Source organism: Rhincodon typus, chromosome 9, assembly GCF_021869965.1.
Source record: "Rhincodon typus isolate 14 chromosome 9, sRhiTyp1.1, whole genome shotgun sequence".
Taxonomy (NCBI): domain Eukaryota; kingdom Metazoa; phylum Chordata; class Chondrichthyes; order Orectolobiformes; family Rhincodontidae; genus Rhincodon; species Rhincodon typus.
The window spans coordinates 28,057,418-28,078,537 of NC_063340.1; the positions used below are offsets into that span (position 1 = coordinate 28,057,418).

General features: G+C 41.8%; 1 protein-coding gene across 9 annotated transcripts in view; it reads right to left on the reverse strand.

Annotated features, from left to right (window-relative positions):
* snx14 (sorting nexin 14) overlaps window positions 1-21,120 on the reverse strand; it is a 163,175-nt gene that overhangs the window by 129,738 nt on the left and 12,317 nt on the right. For 8 of the 9 annotated variants that reach the window (XR_007262828.1, XR_007262829.1, XR_007262830.1 and 5 more), the window contains exons 3-4: window positions 18,441-18,525; window positions 2,158-2,268 (exon numbers count right to left, since the gene is read on the reverse strand). Coding sequence is in view for 5 of the 9 variants with exons in the window: in XM_048600730.1 (XP_048456687.1) it covers window positions 2,158-2,221 (64 nt within the window). In the remaining 4 variants the exon portion in view is untranslated. The remainder of the gene's footprint in view (window positions 1-2,157; window positions 2,269-18,440; window positions 18,526-21,120) is intronic. The other variant, XM_048600731.1, reaches the window with a different exon arrangement.

Sequence of the window (21,120 nt, forward strand, 5' to 3'; positions counted from 1 at the left end):
TGCAAATTTGGACGAGAAGAAATAATTAAGTTGTGGCAGAAGACAAAAGAAATTAGAATAATGGTTTCCAACAGCAATGGAGGTTAAAGCATATTTTAGTGAAAGGGAAATTTAGATGCAAGCATTAAACTGATAGCTTTCTTTTGCCGAGGTTTGTGTCCTTGTCTTTCCATTTAAGAGAACTAAATTTGATGACATAGTTCCAATGCCTTGGGTATGGTTCTAAGGGCAGAGATAAGTCAAACCTCAGACCTTTGATAAGATCACACAGGAGTCAAGAATGCATGACATGATCCTGGGATACCAATCTAAACGTATAAAAGTGATTGTTACTTCGAAGGTAACAAACATGAGGGAATGCATGGTTAGAAAAAAAAAATGCACTGAAGAATGGGTCTCAGACATGTATACTTTGACAAAAGGATCTGTGGGGCCTGGAAGAGCACAAAAACATAGTTTAAACGATAACACAAACGTAATCCACAGAGAAACTGACTTTAAACAAATGAAAGTAGTATTTATGAAAGGGAGGTAAAAAGAAAATCAAAATAAAAAAAAGGTGCGATTGGTATGTCAATATGTTACAGAAATAAAAGAATGTGGACTCTGGGAGGAATGATAGTGAGCTGACTGGAAGGGCCCATCAGATGATGTACAGATACCCCAAAACAGCAGGGAGCAGGGGGGAGGGAGAGACAGACAGACAGACAGACAGAGAAACATAAGCAAAAGTAAAAGCCTGATGAACGCATTGCAATTTGTTATAGCTATATTGTTTGATACCATGTACATTGCAGCCCAGAGGGGGTGCTTGCATATGGAAGTAGTTACCACTCAATGCTAAAATTATTCATAAAATTGGCAACGAAGGAAATATATTGAAGAAGCATCCTCAAGATAGATACAGATAAGGGAGCTGGGGAAATTCTGAATCCATGTATAATGTTATTTTACTGTTACTAAATAATGTGATATGCAGATAGAGAACTGGAGGATATGAAAAACAACAAATTAAGGAGTATGAATCTGAATTTATAATATTCAGAGATTATGACAATTTGAGCAGATCATTACACTCCAAGTCGTCGTTGGACCGGACCAAGTTTAATCAAAGGGTGATTAACGTGATGCTGTATTTGGCACTGACACATAGCTACAACCACCCAAAGCTCTGGCTGGCAAGCTGCCTCCAGGACGGCCAAGTTAACTGAGGAGCATCCATGACCTACACAGGGGGCTGGGAAGACCTCTGGTTTGGCTCCTAGTATAGAAAGTCTCAGACCCAAAGGTTAAGCTGATGCAGGTGTGCAGCATGCTGATGCTGTGGTGATGTGAGCACAAACGGTTTTGGTTCAACACAGCAAGCAAGGATCAGACCACGGGTGTAGTGTTTAGTTGTCCTTTTTTGGAGTTGTAGATTCTGGAAACTTGCCCACTCACTATGCCAACAAATAATGGCCATTAAAAATTAATACTTGGAGCTCAGGAGTTTGATGATTAGTTAATCAACTTGCCCATTCAATATAGTAAATATGGATGCAAATGGAGAGGGCTCTTGTGGTTGTGTCACAGGGATAGCAAGCCGAACCAAATTAGCCTCACTGTCGCTGGACTCGCAACATTCAGCGACCCTCGTAATTGCCCAATTATTCCTCACCTAACTTTAAGGATAAATATCTTGGACAAGAACTGACACCATTATTAATCATGTAACTTTTGTAGAACACAAGCAAGGTAAACAAGCCCAATCTCCTTTTGATCATACCCCCTCCACACTGTCATGCAGACAAACGCAGTAAAGTGGATGAATTAAAAAGAAAATAAGAGTTGTAAGTTGTCAGTTCAATGAACAGTTTCTAGGCCTTCGTGAAATCCTTAGACGATGGATTGCTCACAAGAAAGTAGAACTGTATATCTTGAAATCTGAAGTCACTGGTTAATGCAATAGCTTCAGCATTTATTGTTCATAGACTGGGATTCCTTTCTTACAACATTTAACAATTCGATAACTGGACAGAAGCTAGAGAGATAGCAACACAAGGCAGCAGAGTCTCCAGAAGTATACAAAGATCACACTGTCTCCTACCAAAACCCAGTCAGAACCATTTTCTTTCTCTTTTCAATCAACATTGCCTTACTGGCTAGCACCAGACCTACCTTGGTTGACTAATTCAATATCCATCCCTGTGCATAGCAGCATATCTGCGCTGAATTGTCTCATGTGTTGTTAGGGGTGTGCGAATCCCCAGAATGAATGGTAACATATGACTGTAATTAAAGGAATAGATGAAACAAGAATCCCAAAAGGAGGAGATAAATCTAATCATCACAATCTGCACTGGAACAAGTGACAGGTAGAAACAGAGAGGAGGTTCTGATGATAGAATTTCATGAGTTAAGCTCTAAATTTAAATCGAACATTGACAATAATACTCCCAAACATTACCTGAACACATGCAAATTAACATAGGTGCAGACAGAAAGAAGGGCTCCTTTTTAAATGGGACATTTTTCCCCCAGTCTTACAGGAAATATAAGCAGCCTGAATGCAAACAGAACAGGGAAGGTGGGAAAGAGGAAATAAAGTAAGGAAGACATTGATGACCAGGAATTAAAAGGAGTTGCAGAACAGCAGCCAAAAATGACAGTTAAACAATATGACAGGATATCCTATTAGCAATGAATTAAAATGTTTGTTCAGCAAGTGTCCATAGCAAAAAAAAAGCTAGAGGAACCAGTTAAAACAAGAATTTCTGAGACATGACAACAGAAAATTAGGACTAAAACTTAAACACTGTGGGCTAAGGCATATTTATAAACAATTGGGGAGGAAGTGGTAGAAGCAGAGGTGGAGTAGCTGCATTTGGAAATAACAAATGGCGCTGGAGAAAGAGAATGCAGCTATCAGCAAAACAAAAATCAAATCCAGGAAAAGGTAAACATAACAAAGGATCCATCATACCAATAGGTTTAGATTACATACCACCTAATGGGCACAGAGGTGGAGGAAGAAGTTTGCAGGTAAAATTTTAAAAACTGAGTGGCATAAAAGATGGAAATCATGGAGGATTTCAACTACCCTGATAGAGTCACAACATGGAAACAGACCCTTCAGATAGGCCAACAAGAGGCGAGGCCACATTGGATTTGGTACTGGGTAATGAACCAGGCCAGGTGTTAGATTTGGAGGTAGGAGAGCACTTTGGTGATAGTGACCACAATTCGGTTACGTTTACTTTAGCGATGGAAAGGGATCGGTATATAAAGCAGGGCAAGAGTTATAGCTGGGGGAAAAGGCAATTATGAGGCGATGAGGCAAGATTTAGGATGCATAGGATGGAGAAGGAAACTGCAGGGGCTGGGCACAATTGAAATGTGGAGCTTGTTCAAGGAACAGCAACTGTGTGTCCTTGAGAAGTATGTACCTGTCAGGCAGGGAGGAAGTGGTCGAGCGAGGGAACCGTGGTTTACTAAAGAAGTTGAATCTCTTGTCAAGAGGAAGAAGGAGGCTTATGTAGAGATGAGGTGTGAAGGCTCAGTGAGGGCGCTTGAGAGTTACAAGTTAGCCAGGAAGGACCTAAAGAGAGAGCTAAGAAGAGCCAGGAGGGGACATGAGAAGTCTTTAGCAAGTAGGATCAAGGAAAACCCTAAAGCTTTCTATAGGTATGTCAGGAATAAAAGAATGACTAGAGTAAGATTGGGGCCGGTCAAGGACAGTAGTGGGAAGTTGTGCGTGGAGTCCGAAGAGATAGGAGAGGTGCTAAATGAATATTTTTCGTCAGTATTCACGCAGGAAAAAGACAAAGACAAAGACAATGTAGTCGAGGAGAATACTGAGATACAGTCTATTAGACTAGACGGGATTGAGGTTCATAAGGAGGAGGTGTTAGCAATTCTGGAAGGTGTGAAAATAGATAAGTCCCCTGGGCCGGATGGGATTTATCCTAGGATTCTCTGGGAAGCTAGAGAGGAGATTGCAGAGCCTTTGGCTTTGATCTTTATGTCGTCATTGTCTTCAGGAATAGTGCCAGAAGACTGGAGACTAGCAAATGTTGTCCCCTTGTTCAAGAAGGGGAGTAGAGACAACCCTGGTAATTATAGACCAGTGAGCCTTACTTCGGTTGTGGGTAAAGTGTTGGAAAGGATTATAAGAGATAGGATTTATAATCATCTAGAAAGGAATAATTTGATTAGGGATAGTCAACACGGTTTTGTGAAGGGTAGGTCGTGCCTCACAAACCTTATTGAGTTCTTTGAGAAGGTGACCAAACAGGTGGATGAGGGTAAAGCGGTTGATGTGGTGCATTTGGATTTCAGTAAAGCGTTTGATAAGGTTCCCCATGGTAGGCTATTGCAGAAAATACGGAGGCATGGGATTGAGGGTGATTTAGCGGTTTGGATCAGAAATTGGCTAGCTGTAAGAAGACAGAGGGTGGTGGTTGATGGGAAATGTTCATCCTGGAGTTCAGTTACTAGTGGTGTACCTCAAGGATCTGTTTTGGGGCCACTGCTGTTTGTCATTTTTATAAATGATCTGGATGAGGGCGTAGAAGGATGGGTTAGTAAATTTGCGGATGACACCAAAGTCGGTGGAGTTGTGGATAGTGCGGAAGGATGTTGCAGGTTACAGAGGGACGTAGATAAGCTGCAGAGCTGGGCTGAGAGGTGGCAAATGGAGTTTAATGCGGAAAAGTGTGAGGTGATTCACTTTGGAAGGAGTAACAGGAATACAGAGTACTGGGCTAATGGTAAGATTCTTGGTAGTGTGGATGAGCAGAAAGATCTCGGTGTCCATGTGCATAGATCACAGAAAGTTGCCACCCAAGTTGATAGCGTTGTTAAGAAGGCATACAGTATGTTAGGTTTTATTGGTAGAGGGATTGAGTTTCAGAGCCATGAGGTTATGTTGCAGCTGTACAAAACTCTGGTGCGGCCGCACTTGGAGTATTGCGTACAGTTCTGGTCACCGCATTATAGGAAGGGTTTGGAAGCATCGGAAAGGGTGCAGAGGAGATTTACCAGGATGTTGCCTGGTATGGAGGGAAGGTCTTATGAGGAAAGGCTGAGGGTTTTGAGGCTGTTTTCGTTAGAGAGAAGAAGGTTAAGAGGTGACTTGATAGAGACATACAAGATGATCAGAGGATTAGATAGGGTGGACAGTGGGAGCCTTTTTCCTCGGATGGTGATGGCTAGCACGAGGGGACATAGCTTTAAATTGAGGGGTGATAGATATAGGACAGATGTCAGAGGTAGGTTCTTTACTCAGAGAGTAGTAAGGGCGTGGAATGCCCTGCCTGCAAAAATAGTAGACTCGCCCACTTTAAGGGCATTTAAATGGTCATTGGATAAACATATGGATGATAATGGAATAGTTTAGGTTGGATGGGCTTCAGATTGTTGTGCCGACCTGTGAAACCATCGAGGGCCGAAGGGCCTGTACTGCGCTGTAATGTTCTATGTTCTATGTTCAGCCCAACTTGTTCATGTTGACCAGGTTTCCTAAACTGAACAAGTTCCATTTGCCTGCATATGCCGATATCCATCTAAACTTTTCCTATTCATGTATCCATGCAGATGTCTTTTAAATGTTGTAGTTGTACTTGCCTCTGCCACTTCCTCTGGCAGCTCATTCTCAATACGCACTACTCTCTGTGGTGCCTCTCAGGTCCCTTTTAAATCTTTTCCTTCTCACCATAATCCTATGCCCTCTAGTTTTGGACTCCCCCACCCTGAGGAAGACGCCTTGGCTATTCACCTTTACCATACCCCTCACTATTTTATAAACTTCTGTAAGATCACCCCTCAGCTTCCTACACTCTGGAAAAAAATTCCCAGCCTATCCAGCCTCTCCTTATAACTCAAACCTTTCAGTCTAGGTAACATCCTTGTAATATTCATGCACCTTTTCCAGTTTAATACCATGCCTCCTATAGCATGGCACCTAGAAATGTATGTGGTACTCCAAATGGAGCCCTACCAATTACTTGTACAGTGTAACATGACATCCCAACTCCTATACTCAGTGCTCTGACCAATGAAGGCAAGTGTACCAAATGCCTTCTTCAACACCACATTTGTGACACCATTTTCACCACTAGATCTCTGTTTGATAACACTCCCTAGGGCCCTACCATTAACTGTACGAGTCCTGCTCTGGTTTGTCTTACCAAAATGCAAGACCTCACATTTGTCTAAATTAAACTCTATGTGCTACTCCTCGGCCTACTGGCCCAGTTGCTCAAGATCCCATTGTATCATAGAATCCCCACAGTGTGGAAACAGGGCATTCGGCCCAACAAGTCCACACCCAGACCCATTCCCCTAATTTCCCATATCTAACCCACCTAACCTAAACATCTCTGGGCACTATGGGCAAGTTAGCATGGCCAATCCACCTATCCTGCACATCTTTGGACTGTGGGAGGAAACCGGAGCACCCGGAGGAAATCCACGCAAACACGGGGAGAATGTGCAAACTCCACAAAGACAGTCGCCCGGGGCTGGAATCAAACCTGGGTCCCTGGCGTTGAGGGGCAGCAATGCTAACCACTGAGCCACCGTGTACTCTTAAATGACTTTCTTCACTGTTCACCATACTATCAATTTTGGTGTCACCTGCAAACTTACTAACCATGCCCATAATCTCATCCAAATCATTTATATAAATGACGAACAACAGTGGACCCAGCACCAATTATTGCAGCACATCACTGGTGACAAGTCTCTAGTCTGACAAACAACCCTCTACTACCACCTCCCAACTCCTACCATCAAGCCAATTTCATATCCAATTGGCCAGCTCTCCCTGGGTCCCTTGTGATCTAGCCTCACAAACAAGTCTACCATGCCAATCCTTGTCAAAGGCCTTGCGAAAGTCCATGAGGACAATTTCTACTGCTCTGCCTTCATCTATCTTCTTGGTCACCTCTTCAAATAATTCAATCAAGCTTGAGACACACAAAATTTCCATGCACAAAGCTATGCTGATTATTGTCAATCAGTCCTTGTCTTTCCAAATGCATGTAGATTCTGTGTCCCAGAGTACAGTCCCACAACCCACCATTGGCATCAGGCTCACTGGTCAATAGTTCCCTGGCTTTTCCTTACAGCGTTTCTTAAATAATGGCACAACATTAGCCACCCTCCAGTCTTCCGGCACCTCACCTATGGCTTCAATGACAAATATCTTTTGCTAGGGGCCTCAGTTTCACTCTAGCTTCCCACGATGTCCTGAGATACACTTAATTCGTAGATAAATCCCCAGGACCTATTTTGGGATCTCCAGCACCTCCTCTATTGTAATGTGGACTCTTTTTCCAGACATCAATAGTTATTTTCCCCGAGTTCCCTAGTTTCCATGTATTTCTCTATAATAAATACTGGTGCCAAATATTCATTTAGGATTTCACCCATCTCCTGTAGTTCCACATAAAGATCAACGAGGCCATCTATAAAGGGGCCTTATTCTCTCCTAGTTACTCTTTTCCCCCTAATATACTTGGACTCTCCTTAACCTTATCTGCCAAAGCTATTTCATGTCGCCCTCCTGATCTCCCTCTTCAGTGTACTCCTACACCCCACGATTTAAGCGATTCACTTAATCCTACCTGTCAATACCTGGACCAGAGCCTCGGTATCTCCAGTCAGTATTCCCTAATCCTGCCAGCCTTGCCCTTCACATTAGTAGGAAGATGCTGCTCCTTAACACTCGTGATCTTGCTTTTAAAAGCCTCCCATCAAATTAGAAGTTTAACTCACAAACCAGGCCTATCCCTTTCCATAATTATTTTAGAAGTAACAGAATTGTGGTCACTGGTCTCAAAGTGGTCCCCCACTAACATCTCAGTCACTTGCCTTGCCTTATTTGCCAAGAGGTGGTCAAGTTTTGCCCCTTCTCTAGTAGGGGCATCTACATATTGATTAGGTCAGAAATCAGACAACACCAGATTATAACCCAACAGGTTTATTTGAAATCACAAGCTTTCGGAGTGTTGCTCCTTCATCCTGTGAAGTGAGAGTGTAGCACACAGACACAGAATTTATAGGCAGACAAGTCAAAAGATTATGCAAATGGTGTGAGTGGACTGTCCACAGGCTGAATAATTGGTCTCTGCAGGTGATCAAGAGTGTCAGATGGCGAGAGTAAAATCTCAACACCTGAATAACAAGCAAAGGGATGACCTATAATCCAATTAAATGAGGCAGAAAGATAATTACAAAATATTAAAAATAAGATAGTGCTGGAGATAAACCAAATGACTGGAATAATACGTTAGGTATAAGAGTCACATGCGGAGGGTCTAACCAAAGTACTAAGCAATCCAAAACTGTATGGACTAATTAATGTAGAAAGATCATAACAATTTATCAAGGTGGTGTCGTCAAAACAGGACCGCAAGGAGATTTTACAGATACACAGTATGGTGGTGTCACACGTAGTGCGACATGAACCAGAGATCATGATTGAGGCCGTCTTCATGGGAACAGAACTTAGCAGGAACTGCAGATGCTGGAGAATCTGAGATAACAAGGTGTAGAGCTGGATGAACACAGCAGGCCAAACAGCATCAGAGGAACAGGAAAGCTGACGTTTCGGGCCTAGAGCCTCCTTCAGAAATGCCTGAAATTTCTGAAGAAGGGTCTAGGCCCGAAACGTCAGCTTTCCTGCTCCTCTGATGCTGCTTGGCCTGCTGTGTTCATCCAGCTCTACACCTTGTTACCTTAGCTTACTTATTAGTTTGGTTAGACCCTCAGCAATGTGGCTCTTGTACAAATTATGTTATTCCAGTCATTTGGTTTGTCTACAGCACGCCTTATTTCTATTTTCCTGTAATTATCTTTCTGCCTCATTTATTCAGATTATAGGTCATCCCTTCACTTGTTATTCAGCTGTTGACACTTTACTCACACTGCCCGACACTCTGGATCACCTTGCAGAGACCTATTATTTGGTCTGTTGACACTCCACTCACCATTTGTATGACCTTTTGATCTGTCTGCCTATAAATTCTGTGCCTGCGTGCTTTTCTCTCACTTCACCTGATGAAGGGGCAACGCTCCAAAAGCTTGTGATTTCAAATAAACCTGTTGGACTTAACCTGGTGTCGCCTGATTTCTGACCTTGCCCACCCCAGACCAACACCAGCACCTTCACATCATACGTATTGATTGAAAAAGATTTCTTATACACATTTGAATTCCTCCCCATCTAAGCCCTTAAAACTATGGCAGTCCCAGTATTCGTTTGGAAAGACAAAATCCCCTATTACAATCCTATTATTCTTACAGCTATCTGCAATCTCCCTACATACTTGCTCCCCTCTTTCCTGTAGACTACTGGGGGAGCCTATGGCACAATCCCATCAAAGTGATCACCCTCCTCTATTTCTCAGTTCCAGCCACACAGGTTCATTGGATTATTCCCCAGGATAATCCAAAGTACTGCTGTGATGTTTTCCCTAAGCAAAAACACCACGACCCCTCCTCTCTTGCCTCCCCTTCTATCCTTCCTATAGCATGTATACCCCATAACTTTGAGCTTCCAGTCCTGTCCCTCCTTCAGCAATGTTTCTGCAATAGCTATGACATCCCAATCCCACGCTCCCATCCATGTCCTGAGTTCATTTGCCTTACCTCTCAGGCCTCTTGCATACAGATAAATGCATTTTAATTAATCAGTCTTCCCTCATTCTCTGCAGTGTTCTTGCCTGCCTTGTCTATTTAACTTGCTCTGTTTAACTTCTGTACAGCCTTAACCTTCTGTCTTGTCTCACGTGCCGAGGGTCTAGTTTAAATCCTTCCATGTAGCCTTAGCAAATCTCCCTGCCAGGATATTGGTTTCCCTCCAGTTCAGGTGCAACCTGCCCCTCTTGTACAGGTCACTTCTACCTTAGAAGAGATCCCAAAGACCCAAAAATCTGAATCTCTGCCCCTGCACCAGATCCTCAGCCACACTTTCATTTACCCTATCCTCCTATTCCTACTCTCACTAGACATGGCACTGGGAGTAATCCACATACCACCAACCCTCAGGTCCTTCTTCTTGATCTCTTGCCTAATTGCCTACATTCACTCTGCAGGATCTCTTCCCTTTTTCAACTTGTCAGTACCAACGTATACAATGATTTCCGGTTGCTCATGCTCCCCTTAGAGCATTTACTGCAACTGATCAGAGTCATCCTTGACTTCGGTACTAGGGAGGCAACACACCATCCTGGAGTCATACTCGTGACCGCAGAAACGCATGTCTATGTCCCTGATTAGAGAGACCCCTACTACAATTGCTCGCTTGGGCTATGCCATACCCTGTTTTACAGCAAAGCCAGTCATAGTGTCACACATAGAACACACAACAATACAGCTCAGTACAGGCCCTTCGGCCCACGATGTTGTGCCAACGAATTATCCTACTCTAAGATCAAACTACCCTACATTTTACTATCATCCATGTGCCTATCCAAGAGTCACTTAAATGTCCCCCTAATGTATCTGACTCCACTATCACCGCCGGCAGCACATTCCACATGCCCAACACTGTGTGAAGAACCTACCTCTGACATTTCCCTTATACCTTCCTCCAAATCACCTTAAAATTATGCCCCCTCGTAATAGACATTTCCACCCTGGGAAAGTCTCTGGCAATCCACTGTATCTATGCCTCTCATTACTTCGTACACCTCTATCAAGTCACCTCTGATCCTTCTTCGCTCCAATGAGAAATGCCCTAGCTCCCTCAACCTTTTCTCATAAGACCTGCCCTCCAGTCCAGGCAACATTCTGGTAAATCTCCTCTGCGCCCTCTCTGAAGCTTCCACATCATTCCTATAATGAGGTGACCTGAATTGAACACAATATCCCAAGTGTGGTCTAACCAGGGTTTTATAGAGCTGCAGCATAACCTCGCAGCTCGTAAACTCAATTCCCCTGCCAATGAAAGCCAACACACCACATGCCTTCTTTATAACCCTATCAACTTGGGTAGCAACTTCGAGGGATCTATGGATGCGGACCCCAAGATCCCTCTGTTCCTCTACACTGACAAGAATGCTGCCATTAACCCTATATTCTGCATTCAAATTCGACCTTCCAAAATGAATCACTTCACACTTTTCCGGATTGAATTCCATCTGCCACTTGTTTGCCCAGCTCTGCATCCTATCAATGTCCCACTGTAACCTACAACAGCCCTCCACACTATCCACAACTCCACCAACCTTCTTGTCATCAGCAAACTTACTAACTCACCCTTCCACTTCCTCATCCAAGTCATTTATAAAGATCACAAAGAGCAAAGGTCCCAGAACAGATCCCTGCGGAATACCACTGGTCACAGAGCTCCAGGCTGAAGACTTTCCATCTACTACCACCCACTGTCTTCTATTGGACAGCCAATTCTCCCCGAATCCCATGCCTCCTTACTTTCTGAATGAGCCTACCATGAGGAACCTTATCAAATGCCTTGCTAAAATCCATGTACACCACATCCATTGATCGACCTTTAATGTGTTTTGTCACATTCTCAAAGAATTCAATAAGGCTTGTGAGGCATGACCTGCCCCTCTCAAAGCCATGCTGACTGTTTGTAATCAAACGGTGCTTTTCCAAATAATAAATGTGCTCTCTCAGAATCCTCTCCAATAATTTGCCCACCACAGAAGAATGGCAGGCTGGTCTGTAATTACCAGGGTTATCCCTATTCCCTTTCTTGAACAAGGGAATAACATTTGCCACCTTCCAATCATCTGGTACTAATCCAGTGGACAGTGAGGACGCAAAGATCATCACCAAAGGGGCAGCAATCTCTTCCCTCTCTTCCCATAGTAACCTTGGGTATATCCTGTCTGGCCCAAGGGACTTATCTATCCACATATTTTTCAAAATTTCTATCACAGCCTCCTTCCTAACATCAACTAATGTGCAAACTCCACACAGTCACTGGAGGCTGGAATTGAACCCAGGTCCCTAGTGCTGAGGTAGCAGTGCTAACCACTGAGCCACCCTGAAGACCTATTTTCCCCTGAGAGGGTATCCCCTGCCACCAGAATCCAAAGCGGTTTACTTGTTTAAGAGGGATAGCCACAGAAGACTCCTGATTACCTGCCTACTCTCCTGGTGGTCACCTATCTACCTGACTGAACCTGCAGTGTGATCACCTCCCTGAAGCTACTATCTATCATACTCTCTGCCTCCTGTATGTTCTTCAGTGCTCCCAACTGTTGCTCCAATGTATCCATGCAGTCTGAGAGGAGCTGCAGCCAGGTACACATTGCAGATATAGCCACCAGGGACAGTCAACTGCTCCATTAATTTCCATATCTGACAACAGGAGCATACCACCACACTGACTGCCATCTCTGTCCTTTTAACAACTGTGGACTTAGGGAGGATAAACCTGCTCACTTTCCTCAACAAAGCCTGGTATTCACCTATGCCCTCTTAGATCTAACTAGCAGCACCTTGCAAAAATGATCATAACAAGACAGAGCAATGCCTGCCTGCCTCCCTCCCCCACTTGCCTGAACTCTCAAACTTAGCTCAATTCCCAGCAATTGCACACGCTTTCTGGTCGCACACCTTGTTAGTTGTGAGAAAAGTGCAAAGTGCAAAGGAGATAAGTGAATGAAGTTCCTACAACATATACAGGATTCCTTTCTAACCCAATAAATGGCAGCCCCAGTAGGTTTGCTATTACATCTGGTAATTGGGAATGAACCAAAGCACACAAAACAAGTAGGCAATATAATACACTTGAAAATTATAGCGTTGACCCCAAGTATGAAAAGATTCAGGATGAGAGAAAGGAAAGTTGATCAAGAGGTACTAACAATAAAATGTGGAAAACAAAATGGACAGCAATATTGTCAAACAACAATGCTGAACAAATGGGAGACATTTCGAATGGTATTTGACAGAGTGCAGAAAAATGCACTCCACAAAAAGGAAAGTAAACATATGTGGATCTCCATGAATGATTAAAAAACAAACAAATGGTTAGACAGAATTTAAAAAACAATTGGGAAGGCAAACAGGGACTATTAAATTACCAACGAACATAAAGCTAAAGTAGTAGTTACATGTTTTACAGGCACATGAATTTTAAAAAAATGATAATACCACAAGTAGCCATACAGACTACAGAAATATTAAATAATTATTTACCCAGGATAGAACAGGGTACACATCATATTGAATGATGAGATGAGAAATGAGAGAAGTCCATTTGAAATTTAAAAAAGGGATGCACTGAATAAACTAATCCAAAAGGGGGATAAAGACCCATTTATAAATAGATTGCTTCTACGCATTGACAGAGAGAAAAAAAAAGGAGAGGCATTACATGTATTAAATAATTCATACAAAACTGTATGGTGCCATATGATTGGTAGATAGTTCATGTAATTATAGTTAAGGAGGACATAGAAATTGTCTATTTATACACCAGCTAGCTTAACATCTGGTGGTAGAAAAAATAATGAATCACTACCAAAACAAAGAATAGATTATCTGGAAATGAAAATATTATAATGAATATACAGCAGAGATTTCAATTGGGAAAATCTTACTTGACCAACTTTTTTGAATTTCTTTGAGAGGGTAACAGCAAGACAATGGAAATACAAAAGATGCATTTACCTAGACTTTCAAACAGCCTTCAATATGGTGTGCAGAATAAATGAATAAATGGGGTCAGAGAACATGGAGTTTTAGAACAAGTTGCTCGCTGGCTTCAAGACAAAAACTAAAGTCTGGGAGCTAAGAGTAGTCAGAGTGGCACAAGGTAGAAGTGGCATTCCTCAAGGATTAGTGCTGGGATCACTGCTGTTGACAATTTACATTCACAATTTGGACTTCGGATTCAAAAACACAATTTCTCAATTTGCAGACTTCATGGGGACAGTAGCAGCAAGAGCTTGGCAAGAGAAAAAGTCAATACTGAGAAGGACTGCAACAGATTACAAAAGGGCATTAATATCCTTGCAGAACAGGCAAATATTTGGCAAATGTGACTGAACAAGATAAATAAAATGCTGTACATTTAGTTAAGAATAGGAAAGTGACAACAGATAGAGTTTCAGGAATGGTTGTCGATTAAAGGAATCTTAAAGTATAAAAACACCTTACATTAAATGTTGTCCCTTGGGTCAGCAAGACAATAAAGAAAGCACCAGGCTCCATCTTTAGAGGAATTGAATTAGGAAGTAGGGAGGTGTACTAATTCTGTATCAAAACTTGATTACTTGACTTCGAGTAATGCATTCAGTTTTGGCTATGATAAAAGGAAATACACTGCCGAGCACAAAAAGATATTTTCTAATCGAGGTCTTTAAAATTATGACAAGTTTGAGAGAATGGATGCAGAAAGAATGTTTTCACTCATGGGGAAGGGCATAATGAGAGATCATCATAAGATAGCTGCCAAGAAATCAAATAGAGAATTCAGAAGGGAATCCTTCACCCAGGGAGTACTGAAAATGTGGAACACTAATATAGTGAAGAGAATAGTATAATTATATTGGATGGGAAATAGACAAGCATTGGGGAGAAAGGAACAATGGGTCATGCTGATGGATTTAAGAGACTGTTAAGAAGCTCAAGTACATCATAAATGCTGACATGGACAGGACAAGTCATGTGAACAGATTACAGAAAAATGTAAAAACAACAGGGTTTTTGTGGTGGGTGAATTTTAACTTCCCCTATATTGACTGGGACTCCCTTAGTGCCAGCGGCTTGGATAGGGTGGAATTTGTTAGAAGAGTCTAGGATGATTTCTTGAAGCAACATGTAAATAGTCCAACTAATGAAGGGGTCATACTAGACCTGGTATTGAGGAATGGATCTGGCCAGGTGATCGAAGTTTCAGTGAGGGAGCATTTCGGGAATTCCTTAAGTTCTAAGTTACTTACGGATAAGGATAATAGTAGTCATCAGGTGAAAGTACTAAATTGGGAGAAGGCTAACTATGATAATATTAGGCAGGAATTGGGGAACGTAGATTTGGGGTGGCTGTTTGAGGGTAAATCCACATCCGGCACGTGGGAATCTTTTTAAGGCCAGTTGATCAGAGTTCAGGACTAGCGTGTTCCTGGGAAACTGAAGGAAAAGAACAGCAAGATTCGGGAACCGTCGCTGACAAGAGAAATTGTGAGCTTAATCAAAAAGAGAAAGGAAGAATACATAAGGTTTAGGAAACTGAAGACAAACAGAGCCCTCAAGGAACGTAAAGAAAGCAGGAAAATAAACTTAAAGGAGTTAGGAGGATTAAAAGCGGCCATGAAATGTCCTTGGCAAAAAGGATTAAGGAAAATCAAGATTTTTTTTATCTTCATAAGGAGTAATAGGGTAGCTAGGAAAGCTTTTCAAAGACAGAGCTGGGAATTTAAGCATGGAGACGGCCGAGGTGAGCGAGGTCCTTAAAGAGTACTTTGTATTGGTATTCACAAAAGGAGAAAGACATGGTGGATGGTGAGTCTAGATATTCTAGGCATGTTGATATACATTAAAAAAGGAGGTAGCATTGCGGGTTTTGAAATCCATTAAGGTAGACAAGTCCACAGGACCAGATGGGATCTCTCTCAGAATACTAAAGGAGGCAAGGGAGAAAATTGCTGGAGTATTGCGTGAAAACTTTGTATCCATTTTAGCCAAAGGAAGGATCCCAGAGGACTGGAGGATAGCCACTGTTATTCCCTTGTTTAAGAAGGGCAACAGGGATAATCTGGGAAATTACAGGCCTTACGTCAGTGTAGAGAAATTATTGGAGAAGATTCTTAGACAGATTTGTTCACATTTGGACATTAGTTTCAGGCAGCATGACTTTGAGGGGAAAATCATCTCTCACAAACTTAACAACTGAGGCTTTGAGGAAGTGATAATGATGACTGATAGGGCAGAGTGGTGGATGTTGTCTACAGGATTTTAATCAAGACCTTTGACAAGGTCCCTGATGGCAGGCTGATTACTGAAAGAGAAGTAACATGGGATCAGTGCTGAACTGGCAAGATGGATACAGAACTGTATCACAGTAGTGGTGAAAGGATGTTTTTCTGACTGGAGATCTGTGACTAGTGGTGTTCCGAGGGATAAGTGCTGGGACCTCTTGTTTCTAATATATATAAATGATTTGGAGAATGTAGGTGGTCTAATTAGGTAGTTTGTGAACACTAAGATTGGGGGAAGCTGCAGATAGTAAGGAGGATTGCCAGAGGATACAGCAGGATATAGACAGACTACAGACTTGGGTGGAGGAATGGCAGATGGAATTTAATCTGGACAAAAGTGAAGTGATGCATTTTGGGAAATCTTACAAAGGATGGAAGTGTACAGTAAATGACTGGACCTAGATCCCTCTAAGGGTTCTAGGTCCAAAGTGGAAGTAGCAACACAAATGGATAAGGTGGTCAAGGCGGCATATGCATGCTTTTCTACACTAATTGGGGCATAGAAAATAAAAATTGGCAAATCATGTTGCTGCGGTATAATTCAACCACGTTCAGAAAACTGTATCCAGTCTGGTCACCACATTACCAAAATGATGTAGAGACTGTGGAGGAGATACAGAAAATGTTTACCAGTATGATGCCTGGTTTGGAAGGTGCCACTTCAAAGGTAACGAACATTTGAACTGGGAACAAGAGTAGGGCATTCAGCCATTCAATTTGAATCTCAACTCTATATTCTACATAGCCCAATAATCTTCCGTGACTTTGGTAATCAAGAATCTGTCTACACCTGCTTTAAAAATGTTTAAAAGGTTATGGCATTCACTGCCATTTGAGGAACAGAAGTTCAAAGACTCTCAACCCTCTTAGACGAAAAGAAAGTTATTAAATCTCTCAAACAGGCAACCCGTTATTTTTAAACTATGGCCTCAGGTCTAAATTTTCCACATTCACCCATTCAAGTCTGACTTAACTTCAGATGAACAGTCATCTAGACTCAAAATATTAGCTTACTTTCTCTCCACGGATGCTGTCTGACCCATTGGGATCTCCAGCAATTTTTGTTTTCAGTATTAACAACAAGCGTTCTTTAATTTTAAACCAGGAAAATGGAGTTTGATTGGGTAAGGCATTGCCCATCAACCATTTCCTGCTCCGAGTGTTTTGTTGAGCTGAAACAAGCACGAGTCGCCACGTCCTTCCTCATTACAAACATTAATACAAAGTTTGCAGCATGTGCAAGAGCTATTGGAAATTGAGGTCTCCCTTAACACTGTGGTCACTCAACAATCCAAATTAGGTATTCCAATGATTCATGAAACTTCATTTAATTGTGTCATATTAGTTACTGGCTTTCCACAAGCATAAACAAAAAGATTTATCAAGCACCACTTTTCTCTGTCATGTGTAAAATGTTGTTATCAAATAAGACCTTGTTCTAAGAAGGAATGAAAACTAAGCTTCAAATGGAGATGGACAAGGGGACAAGAGTCATCATGGCATCATGAGTAGTTGTCCACGATCACTAGCAGAGGCGTTTAGACTGGAGATTGACAAACCAGAAATGGCCAGTCCCCAAAATAATTTATATCAATAGAAATAGGTGGAAAGAGAGAGGGGTATAAGCAAAAGCAGGGGAACAAGCCACCATCTTCATAAAGGAAGACCAGGAGGTCACCTATGTCAGCCCAAGTGAAGAACAGAGACAGCTGCCACCAAAAACTATGAAAGGCTACAAGACATCTGGAGCATGGGAGTGCACTGCTTCTATTCCTCCATTCCACAGAACAGCTTCGGGACAAGTGAAGCATTTTTATATGTCACATGTTGTACGTTTCCTTTCTTTGCCTAAGTAACTAATCTAAGTAACAGATCTAAACTGTTGCTTCTTAAACTCAAACTACCAAAGTTGTGTCAAATTGTCAACTGCCGATATTAGAAACTGTGATCACAAACACCCTAAAAAAAAATCAATAGTGTGCCACACTGCAAGGCCAATGGAATTTTAAATTGGTTGTCAGCATAATCCTTAGTGTACTCAGTATTATTTAGCAAATGTTGTCAAATCACTGAATCATACCTAATGCTGGTTACAATTTAAGATTGTGGACAATGTAATTTATTTTTTCAGAAAAATGTAACTATACAATATACAGGCCAATCATGTGACAGTTGCCAGTCAGTAGGATTATCTCTAATAAGATTACAACTATCTTGTCAACCTAGGAATTAGAACAGTCCACAAAAGATTACAGATGACTATAGTTGTGAAAAAACCAATTTGTCAACAGAGTGCAACCAAAATAGTTAACAGTTATGGGACACAGTTGCAGAAATTGAACACAATTATTACCTAATCATTAACAATTATTTTATTCAAGTTAAAAAAAACACTTCTATATTTCCATTTGAGGACATCTAACAATACCAGTTGAAATTACAAAACCTGTATTTTTCTTGCAGAGGTGAACCTTTCAGATATAGATGTATTTTTAATACCTTTTTGCCTTGCTTTTGATATGACTTCAATATGCTTCATTGCCGCTTTTAACAACTTCTGGTTTACAAGGACTGGAAAATCAATCTAATAAAAGACAAATACAATTGAAAAGTAATTAAACAGTTTAGAAATTGGGTTTCAAGCCCCTCTTCAAAAGCTGAACTGCTCCATCCCAGGCAACATCGTCCAACAATCTGCAATTTTATTATATAATTTATAAAATTAATGCTGTAATCAGGTCATGGCAGCAGTTCACACACTTCTCATAACTCTTCAGGAAACGTCAAATGATCAGATTGGAAAAAAAAGGAACAATTTTTCAAACTGACGTCACATTTTAACCAAATATTCTTGAATCAAGATTATGGATTTCATCTTGGCTTCACAATTGTGCGCTCAAGTGTTTTGGTGGCATTCTGGTGATGTCACAGGACTAGTAATCTAGAGGCCCAGGCTAAATTCTGGAAGAGGGGATCAAATCCCACCGTCGCAGCTGGTGAAATTTAAATTCTATTAATAAAATCTGTAATTCAAAGCTGATCTCAGTAATGGCGACTATGAAACTACCAGTGTTGCCCTTTCTGGATCAGGCATAAATGCGACTCTAGAAGCGCTGCAATGTAGTTGACTCTCAACAGTCCTCTGAACTGGCCCAGCAACCCACTCAATTCAAGGAAAATTAGGAATGGGCAACAAATGTTGGCTTTACCACCAACACTTACATCACATCAAAGAATTAACAAGTATTGACTATGACCAGAATGCAGGAAAGGATTCTTCAAGTCTTGGAAGAAGTGTTAAAAAGGCTCGATGATCTCATAGTATAGAAACCAGAGTGTAGAAGCAGGCCATTTGTCACATCGCATCCCCACCGCTCCAAAGAGCATCCCACCCAGACCCATCCCCTACCCTATTCCTGCATCTCCCACCCTAGATACTATGGGCAATTTAGCAAAGCCAATCCACCTAACCTGCACATCCTTGCACCGTGGAAGGAAACCGGAGCACCCGGAGGAAACCCATACAAACATGGGGAGAATGTGCAAACCCCACACAGACAGTTGCATTAGGCTGGAATCGAACCCGGGTCCCTGGTACTGTGAGGCAGCAGTTCTAACTATAGAGCCACCATTATGCCCTAATGTCAATGTAAAGTTGAAAAGAGCAAATCATGCAATGAGGTACCATACCTGGGCCTGAAAATTAATTAAAATGGGCCATAACAGTGCAGAAAGAGATACAGATGTTATTGTTAATGTCCAAAAGTCAAAAGAAGTGCCTGAGCTTAAATTCTTTCTAGGCACAGTTTGGTACTCACTGCAGCTTCTGCATGAGCTTACAATGGGGTTATTTCCACTGCCCAAGTTGAATCATAGAATCAGAGCAGAGGCCCTTTGGGCCATCAAGTCAGTACCAACAAAAACTACCCTAAATCTGCAATAGTCCCACTTTCCAGCACTTGGCCCAAAGCCATGAAAGTTATGGCACTTCGAGTGCTCATCTAAGAACGGTACTTTTTAAAGTTTGTAAGGTTTTTCACCTCATCAACCCCCCGAGGCAGTGTGACCCTTCAACTAAGGGAAACAGTTCCTTCCTATCCACCCTGTCCATGCCACTCAATCAGCTCTAATGTAAACAACCAAGTTTATAGAGTCCCTCTTCATAGCTAAACTGCTCCATCCCAGGCAACATCTTGGTGGTCATCTACCAAGATTCTCTAGACTCTGGATCAGTTCCTACAGATCTGAGGGTAGCTAAGGGAGGTAGAGAAAACAGGGAATTATTGAATGCTGAATTAGAGGTCGGTAGTGGGGAAGATGCTGAAATCCATTATCAAGGATTTTACAGTACAGCACTTAGAAAAGTGGTAGAATCAGACTAAGTCAGCATGGACTTACCCAAAAGAGAAAGTACACTTGACAAATCTACAGGAATTCTTCTGACAATGTAACTAACAGAACTGATCAGATGGAGCCAGTGGACGTGATTAATTTCAGAAGGTTTTCAACAAAGTCCCAGTGAAGAGATGCAAAGTACGTATTTAACACCTTACCAACGTCATCCAGATTCACGCAATGATTGCGCCCTTGGTCCCTAATGGACCTGTTCTTCCCTGGTTATTCTGTTCCCTTTAAATATACTTATGGAATATCTTGAGATTCTCCCCAATCTTACCCACCAGTGTTTTTTCATGACCCCTGAAGAAAAAATTTAAATGGGAATGGTGTAAGGCAAAAGATGCTTATGATACACGCACTACATATGTCACATACACTGGTCAAGAGTGAATGTAGCTATGCTTGGATAGAAAAAGCAGCAATTGAAATCATTTCAGAAAGAAAATATTGCGCCAATTTTTCTTGAGGAAAACCTTCGTGTGAGTTACGTTCGTGAACCCTTAGTGGATCATAAGGACATTGACAAGATGGTGGCGTGCGCAGGCAGGCAGCAGATGAGGTTCAATGCGCAGAAGTGAGAGCTGATGCATTTGATTGCAGAATATTGAAAGACAATATAAAATAAGGGGCACAATTCTAAAGGGAGAACATGAGCAGAGGGCTTTCGGTTTAAATGTGCACTGATCATTGAAGGGGACAGGACAGGTGGAAAGAACAGTCAATAAACTGGAATTCTCAGCTTTATTAATAGAGACAGAGCATCAGAGCAGGGAGTTATGTT